Source organism: Cornus florida, unplaced genomic scaffold, assembly GCF_030987335.1.
Source record: "Cornus florida cultivar Cherokee Brave unplaced genomic scaffold, ASM3098733v1 CherokeeBrave_3.0.0_Hap2_Chr07, whole genome shotgun sequence".
Classification (NCBI taxonomy): domain Eukaryota; kingdom Viridiplantae; phylum Streptophyta; class Magnoliopsida; order Cornales; family Cornaceae; genus Cornus; species Cornus florida.
The window spans coordinates 15,107,763-15,117,531 of NW_026775577.1; the positions used below are offsets into that span (position 1 = coordinate 15,107,763).

At 34.8% G+C, this 9,769-nt stretch overlaps 1 protein-coding gene across 1 annotated transcript; it reads left to right on the plus strand.

Annotated features, from left to right (window-relative positions):
• Nucleotides 1–3,796: 3,796 nt before the first annotated feature.
• On the plus strand, nt 3,797–5,269 carry LOC132266524 (endochitinase-like). Its single transcript, XM_059767415.1, has 3 exons — nt 3,797–4,241; nt 4,359–4,506; nt 4,644–5,269. The coding sequence occupies exons 1-3, from the start codon at nt 3,797–3,799 to the stop codon at nt 5,050–5,052; spliced, it is 1,002 nt and encodes a 333-aa protein (XP_059623398.1). The 3' UTR covers nt 5,053–5,269.
• Nucleotides 5,270–9,769: the final 4,500 nt, after the last annotated feature.

Here is a 9,769-nt window from a genome sequence, read left to right on the forward strand (position 1 = left end):
TGAAACTCAAAAGCAAGTCTTTGTTCTTCTCTTTCCCTTAAACTTGTGATATGTGCATGCTTAGATGGACTCCAGGAGTTTAATGAATGCTTAAACAATCTATTATGCATGTTTAAATTGATAATTAATCTCGTTGAATGAAACTGATATACCAAAATTCTTTAGGTTTCTGTTAGTTGATTTCTTCTATAAACATTTTTAATTCTTGCTTATTTGAGATCAACAATTCATATGGTTGCCTAGTAATTAATTTAGAATGTTAAATGTACACTGGAATAAGAATTTAAACCCATTACAGAGGCTTGGAGATCACCGGAGTCGAAGGAGACAAGGTGAAAACAGACGACGGCTGCCAATGGAGGGAGAGCAGGCCCCAAAACCCTTGGAGCCAGCTCCCAAAGAAGTCCAGCTGGCTCTTGGTGCCTTGGAGCCAGCTCTTAAGGTCCTAGAGCCGGCTCTAGGTGAATTAGAGCAGGCTCCAATTTTTAAAAGAGCCTACTCTCACTTAAATGGTCCAGTTTTTTATTCTTAGGGGCTGTTTGGGCTATTCAGTATATCTGCGCTTCGTTTTAAATTGTTTAAGTAATGCCTAGGATTGTAATAGACTGGTATGATGATGTAAAAACATTATTTCATAATTGGACTAAGGTTTGGAACAAGTGGAAGTTAGGAAAAACTGTAAATTTCTCACTGTGTCAGAGATTTTAATTACTTGCGGATAGTTGAAGCTTTTGATATATATAATTTATTTCTGTTTAACTATAATTAAACAGCGTTACAGGTATAGTAAATTAGTGAAACCATCTATGCTTGGTTTGGAACAAAATTGATATGTATGTTGTATTAATTGTATCAATTTATGGAGTTTGTGGAGGATTTAAATGCTATATCTGGTGGTAGCAATTTAGATAGTTGGAATGTGATTTTTAGAATCTATAATGATTGTCTAATATCATGATATATGTATTAAACTGTATGATGCATATTCTGGATAGTAGAGATAAATAACAAATATTGTTTTAACAATTATGTTATGTGGAGGTTTGTACGCACCGGTATGGGATGGTGGCATACTAGGGATGGATTAGTAAAATACTAAATCCTACCTAACTTGGAGTAAGTTGGATTAATTATAAAAAGTTAAGTCCTACTTACATGGATGGATATGCACCGGTCTGGGACGGTGGCATAATAGGGACGGCTCAGTTCAAAACACTGAGACCTACCTATTTTAGAAACGGATTAGTCTAATACTAAGTCCTACCTATATGGAAATAAGATGGATTAATTACACAAGTTAAGTCCTACTTATAATTAGGTGTCAGGTCAATAAACCTTTTGAATGACACATCTGGAACGGATTTTATATATCTATATTATGGTGCCATGGTATGAGCTTGAGTCTCAGGACCATGGTTAGGGTGCGTATATCACCTAGGATGGATATCTGGACAGAGGTGTTGTTCCCTGATAGGTCTAGGTACACATGACCACATTATGTGCGATTTGTATGGTATCTCTACTCAGGCTGAGACAGACCTATTGGACTAGTGAGCATCATATAGTGTGTACTTATACATATGTGGACAACTCTAGATATTGTTGAGTCTATCTAATATGTATTTGCGTATAAGGTTTATGTATGGATCGTAGTATAATAGGACTTGCAGGTGGGCCTGACCCACTCTCTTATTTTTCAGGTGTTCGTCAATTTCAGGGTTAGAGCTTAGATGTGTAGAGCAGATACAGACATTCACTCCTCCGATTATCTAGGATTTCTTTCTTTATTTAGCTTTGGACTTGTTTCAGTTCTTTTCTCTATGGTTTGGGATTTTATTAGGAGTCCATGAGATGGATTTTTGAGTTGTAAATAAATGGAGGTTTTGGATTATGGGTTTTATAATAATAACCTTTAAGGATTTTGTAATTAGATTTCTTTTCAGCTATATTATTTATTTTTATTTTATTTTATTTTTTTTAAATTCAATTTTGTATTCCGTATTCGTTTTACATATTAATTGTTTGGTATCCCTCGAATCTGTACTCGAACTTGATCACCCGTGGCTCTAGAATCGAGGGGTATCACAAAAGGGCTGCCATGAGAGACATCATCGTTTTCTCATTCTTAATGTTGAAGGCGACTGATTTTGACAACGTCAATCTGACGATGCCAAGAGTCTTCCTATTAAGTAATTCATATTCTGCATCCTTTGTATCCTCAGGCTTCTCTCCCAAAAGTTGATACAGATTTTTTTGAAATAAGAGGTCTTCAATTTGTATCTTCCAGAAACTGAAGTTTGTGCCATCGAACTTCTCAATCATAGATGTGGATGTCTTATCTTATAATGCCATTACACCCTCTCGAACGGACAGATCTGATCGAAAGATTTTCGAAATTTCATCAAACATCTTTTTTGCCCTAGGTTCTCAACCAAAGGCTCTGATACCAGTTGTTGGAGTTGCATTGCACAATCAACCAAATTTGATTCCTGTTGTTGTGGCGGAAACGTAAAATAATAATGCACGCTGTTCGAGGAATAATTAAACAATCACAAAGAAAAAAAAAATCACACACAAGAACACAAGATATACGTGGCTCACCCAAATCTTAAGGCTACATCCATGGAGCACACCGAACAAATGAAGAATTACAAGGAGAATTATCTCTCAATTGCTCTCTCTTGTATGGCACAAATTTTTCTCTAATTTTCACACACTCTAAAATCTTATTAGAATTGATATTTATAGAGTCCCCAAACTTGTCCAACAAGAATTTGCCTTTTGTAGAATCCAAAACAATAAAAAAAGTTAAATCAGATTAGGAAACTGAATTTTCCCTAAACCAATAAGGAAGTTAAATCAGATTAGGAAACTGAATTTTTCCTAAACCAATAAGAAAGTTAAACCAGATCAAGAAACTGAATTTTCTCTAAAATTCAGCAGTGTTGAAGTTTCCATATAATTAAACATTCCTAAAAATTAATCAGACTCCACAAAACCATAACATTCTCCATCCATTTTCGCTTTGATTTATGTATATATATAAACCCAAAAGATTTGCAACTCTCTCTTGTAATCCATGTTTGATTGATTTTCTTTGCATTCAATTTCATTTGGTTGATATATGTGTGTAACTGTGTGTATATATGTGTAATTGGTGGTGGCCGTGGCCATGGTAATGATGGTGAAAATGGTTATTAATGAGTGCATATGGGTGTGAGACTAATGGCAATGGGTATTTTGGTCACTTAACATGGGTATTATGGGAAGTTAAGTCATTTTATACATTAAACAATTTTTTATTAAGTCAAATACAAAATCAAAGAGATAACAATATATTTTTATATGTAAAAAGTGATCTGACACATTTGTAAAGTAACTTTGAGATATAAATAATAAACGGAACAAATATTTATAACGTGATTGATACAAATTTTTAAAATATGTTTTAATGTTATATTTGATCAAATCTAATGTTAATGTGATTAATCTCATATAATATTTTATTTCACTAATTTGGACCACTCAATTAACATGTGTAGTACATTTATAGGTAGATTCTTAGTGACTTGAAGACAGGTCGACTTTTGCATCACGTGAATAACCTCGAAATCAATTGCATCACGTGAATAACCTCGAAAATCGTTAAACTATTGTGAAGCCAGCCAACCATTATTTACTTGAAGACAAATATTTTGAAAACCTTTTAAATGCATATGCTCTCAGTGAGACTCAGTACATGCCCTTATATATACCCTTCTAGTCTCATTGCCTAGACACATAGCAAAAATTAAAGATGAGGTTTTGGACTCCCATTCTCTTTGCCTTTGCCTCATTACTAGCTATATCAGCTGAACAATGTGGGAGCCAAGCTGGGGGTGCTCTATGCCCAAATGGGCTATGCTGCAGTAAACATGGTTATTGTGGCACCACAGATGACTACTGCGGAGATGGTTGCCAGAGCCAATGCACTGGTGGTCCAACTCCAAGTCCCCCCCCTCCAACCCCCCCTACCCCCTGTGGTGGCGATGACGACATTAGCTGCATCATCACCCCATCTCTTTTTGACGAAATGCTTGCATACCGGAATGATGCTAGATGTCCGAGTAATGGATTCTACCAATATGATGCTTTCATCACTGCTGCGAAATCTTTTGATGGATTTGGCACAACCGGAGATGCTGATACACGAAAAAGGGAGCTTGTAGCATTCTTGGGTCAAACATCTCATGAAACAACAGGTTAATTAGTTTAAATCACAACCCTTAAGTTGTTTACTGTGATTAAGATTAGTAAGGTCTTGTACATTTTTTTTTTTTTGGTAACTTACACATAGAGCCTAATTGTTTTTGGTGCAGGTGGGTGGGATGATGCACCAGGTGGTCGATATGCATGGGGATATTGCTACATTGAGGAAAGAGAGAAACCGCACATTCCCTGTGATGCGAGCTGGCCATGCAATCCCGATAAAGAGTACTATGGTCGAGGACCCATCCAGCTCACTCAGTATGTCTCCGAGAGTTCTCTAGCCAGCCTGGCACATTAATTCGACAACGATGATCATTTTATTTTGACACAAATATTACTTTATATTTACAAATAGGTCAGTTATTATATACTTTCTTGATTATATTTTTTTCCAGCAATTATAACTATGCACAAGCGGGTGAAGCCATTGGTGAGGATCTCATAAACAACCCGGAACTTGTAGCCAACAACTCAATCATATCATTCAGGACTGCCATCTGGTTTTGGATGACGCCACAGTATAACAAACCCTCAAGCCACAGTGTCATCACCGGAATATGGATACCGTCGAATGCAGACATAGCAGCAAATCGGGTCCCGGGTTACGGTGTGATCACCAACATAATCAATGGTGGGCTGGAGTGTGGCCATGGTCCTGATGATAGGGTGGAAAATCGGATTGGATTCTACAAGAGGTACTGTGACATAGTTGGGTTGAGCTATGGGGACAACTTGGATTGCAACAATCAAACGCCTTTTAGTTTGGGGTATGGAATTGATTACAAGAGTATTAGTAATATCTGAGTGCGTAAAATGATGGGATAGAGCATCCTATGCAACTATATAAATAAAGAGAATTTGAGAACAACTACTTATTGTGTTCTCTACTCTAGTATTAGAATTTGAAGTTTCTCTGTAAGTTTGTTTAACTCTTTATTGTAGTGAATCTCACGGACTCTATGGAGCATTTGTGTGTTATTACTTGTATTTTTATTTTAATATTTATTTATTTTTTTGTTAATTTTTTTGCAACAACAACTAACTATAAAATTCCAGAAATGCTTCGTTTCAATTCAGCTTGATTCCTAGAACTTGTCTTTAATAACCAATGAGCCATTAGCATAATGGGATAACATCTACTCGATCCCTCAAATGGGTGGTGATAGGTTCGAGCAATCTATGAACTTGTCTTCAATACACACTTTCTTGATGCAGAGCAAAATTCTAGACAGTGGTGAACAGATTGACAAGTCTGTTTTCAACCTAGAAGGAGTGTTTTTTGGGTGGAAAAAACCCACTAGCTTTAGCTTGTAGGCCATGAGAAAGACCGACTAAACTTCCATTTAGAACTCCGAAATCGCGTTTTATATTTATTAGTTTTATTCTTTCTCTATTTTTTCACAATTTTTAGATATGACTTATTTTTAGGCTTATTTCTAATACTGCTGCAGGTGCATTTAAGAAAACGATTGATTATACTTATCGGAAAGGGGAAAAAAACAGTGACTATAGGAGGCATTGGTCGTGTAGGTTCTAAAAAAACATGGAAATAGGGTCACTTTTTGTGAGATTGAGAAGGTGAGATGAGGGGGGCCTATAGGGGTTTCAGCTGCTTGGATTTGAATTAAACTTGAGAAGTTTTATGTGTGATGTGATTTGAATCTTTCTCTTCTTTTTTATTTTATTTTTATTTTTTTTCTGTTTTTCAAAATCCCTATTGACTAAGTTCTTGGTTAATAACCTAATTTTCTTCTCTGTTTGAATCATTAATAATAATAATAAAAACGATGCATAAAATAATGTTACTCTGGTTTACCCCAAGAAAAGGAATCTTAGAACTTGATCAACATCAAAGGGTTTATAAGCATTAACTATGGTAAAATTCTATCCACAAGCTGAAAATTCAATGACTCATCCAAATCAATGTGTGTTACAATAATGACGACACGCAGATAACAAATCATTCTTGGATGCATATAATATTAACTTTCTTTTTGTTTATGTGCCTTCGATCCTAAGCATGCTTTGAAAATTCGTGCATTCATATAATATTCACTTTTTTCTTGTACAAAATGAGATACCCTAAACAGGCCACGTCTATGGAGATGAAACAGCTTCAATTTTTTAAGTAGCAGCAGAGGGTAATGTGGCAGTAGTGGAGTAATGCAGGTGAGGCAAAAAGCTAGGGAGGTGACTCATTGACAATTTGTATAACAAATATATAATACTTGTTAGGTTGTCAGCCCTAGTCACAACTGATGTAGTTTAATTATAAATGCATAAATAATTTGTAATTATAAAATAAAGAAATTAATAAATAAGAAAATCATAAAGGGTGATTGAATTTATTTCAAAATAAGTTATTGTCCTTGATATCATTATTTACATTGTATGAAATTTATAGATTATATCAATTTATTTATATAGAAAAAAAAAACCGGGAGGACATCATCTCTAAATAAGTTATTGTCCTTGATATCATTATTTACATTATATGAAATTTATAGATTATATCAATTTATATATATATATATATATATATATATATATATATATAATAAAATAAAAAATAAAAATAAAAATCTGGGAGGACATCATCTCTTAACAGGGCGGGTATGGATTGTGAAATTAAAACCAATCATAGGTATGGAACAGGTATGAATTTGTCCATAATTAAACGGAACGAGTATGAATTTAGACAAACTCGCTCCATACCCTCCCCATTAACATCTGATGCTCCCTATGTTGTTGTTTAGCATTTGAACTTCTGTATGGACTGGACCCTTGTTGTGGTTTTTGTGTTAAGCTTTTCGCCTTGGGCCTTACCTTTTATGGGCAGACCGTATAGGTTGTGTCCTCTTTTGTATTCGGTCACTCCTATGTAAGCTCTGTGTTGGTGCATGCTCTGTCCAATGGGCTGGTTCCTTTGTTTTATGTTTTGGGCCTGGGAAAGCCCCTTGTAATACTCTACAGTTTTTCCTTTTCAATTAAATTCTTACTTACCCAAAGGAATATATATTTACTTTCTCATGTGGTTGATACAAGAAACTTGACAATGTGAGAAAATAAAACTCGACCACGCACATGCGACTTTGGTTTTATCACTGTTATGAAATTTGGAGCATGAACATAAATACATTATTAATATGGAAGACAGGTCCTTCCAACAATTCTTGGTACTGGACAATCAATTGCGTAGCCACAATCGCCCCTAAAATCATATAATCCACAATTTGAAGATAAATATTTTAAACACTTGTACTCTTAATCTCATATATTATTCATATATACACTTGCGTTATTACCGTGTCGTTCTTATCAAATCAAAGTATAGACACGATTCATATCTTCAATCCAAAAAAACTGACAATTATAACTCGATCAAACTTGTTCTGACACCAAAATTTGTCAATATATAATATTATATCTCACAACTTGGACCACTAAATTAATATGTGTACTACATTTATGGGTAGGTTCTTAGGAACTTGAAGACAATCAATTGCATCATCAGTATGATCTTCCACTAGTTTGTAACTTTGTTGCTTACAATACTGACAACTCTTTGGAGTAGTTGCTTTAATTTTGTGAATAACTACAACCAAATCGGTGCAGTTTTTTTTTTTTTTTTGGATTGGGAATCTGAAGATGTCCTATTTTTGGTTTTTGTTTTCTATTTTTGTAGTTTAATTTGTTCATTGAGAGGGAGGCTATTTTGTATATTTTGATGGGTGGTGTTATATAAGACATTTATTTGTAACTTAATTTTTGCAAATTAGGTTCTAATTTGACAATCTGGTAAAAGAATGTACACAATCAATGTTTGTTGCATTTGTTAAAACCAATTTTTTTCACAATTATAATATTTGCTTAAAATTCCCCAAAAAAGAAAAAAACATTTTTTACAACTAGCTTCCACTCCTCTATTATATATATAGTCAACTAATTACGTATCATATAATCTCTCTTTAGTTCAAACAAACGCACTTACGCTTGTAATATTGTTCTTAACAAGGCTTAAAATATTTGACCTTTAATTGGTTGCGCTCGGTCACTCTCTATTTCTCTTTCCCTTCTAGAGCAGGGCCGACTCTGGGCATAGCGACCCAGACGGTCGCTAGGGCCTCCAATTTGGAAGGATCTCAAAATTTTAAATTTATTTATATAAATTATATTATAATTATTTTATAATATTATTAAAAACTAATCAGTATACAAATTTAATACTGAGCCTCAAAGGATTTTATATCCTAAAATAAATTTTTTTTTTCTTCTTTTTTTTCACTCTCCTTCCAATTTTTTTTTTTTAATTAGGAAAGATTGAGGTCGAAGAGGAAGAATTGGCAACTAGGTAGTGATGACAATGCTTGCATCCTGCGGGCGGAGGATAAGATTCATTCTCTACACTGACGTGGCCCAATGAGATGATGACAGGTGTCCAATATTAAAAATAATAATAAAACGTGGGCAATGCCCATTTTGTCCGGGTTCAACCCATTTCTCTTTTCTTTCTCATCACTCTTAATACCTAATATCTTCTCTCTCAGACCGCCTCAAACCCATTTTTACTTTCTTCTCTATCGCCACCACTAGATCTGACTCTCTCTCTCTCTCAAAATGGCAGGAAGAGGCAAGGGTAGAAAGGGTTAAACCCGTTTCTTACTCTCTTCTCTCTCTTTCTATCTCTCCTTCTATGGCCTCCCATCTGTCTCTGCAAATCTCCCAATTTTTCTACCACGCGTAAGCTCTCTCTCTCTCTCTTTATATATATATATATGTATGTATATATATAAACACACACAGATACACGCAATGATTCAGTGAAGTATATGTGATGCTATAATGTGTATATTTGTACTAAATTTGGACCTGCAACGTTTAAAATTTGAATCTACTGATATCTGATGAATGATCTGCAATTAGAATGATTTTTGAAAAAAATATGGTTTGAATTTTGATTTCTCATTAATTGATACTGGTTTGAATTTTGATTTCTCATGAAATTATGGTTCGAGGCCGGAGACGAGTTGCCTGATCAGCTCGTCCGAATTCTCCGTATCGTAGGCGACCAGGAGTCACCGGCTCTGAGACGAAGCATATAAGTTGAAGCTTGATTGACAATTCACAAATCCTTAAAAGCTCGTTGAGAACTCGCCAAATGGTTGAAGCTGGACTGACAATTCGATTCAAAGTGATTTGAGGTCTGTGAACAGAGTGATTCATATACAGAGCTCGAAAGAACAAATTTAGCACTATTGGTCCACTCCTGAGTTTCGTCATGTGTCACCATTATCAAAGTTTTCAATAACAAATGTAGAGAGAGAAATAGTGGAGTAAGTTGTAGAGTGAAGCTGAATTGTTCCGAAATATAGTGAGAGAAAACAGATGAAGAGATCTAGAGATAGAGTTTGAAATTGGAGAGGTGATATTGAAAACAACCCCACGCTTGACTTGAAAACTCTTTTACAATGAAAGAGAACACCTGGTTTGATATTACGTGTTTTGAATTGCTATAATTGTG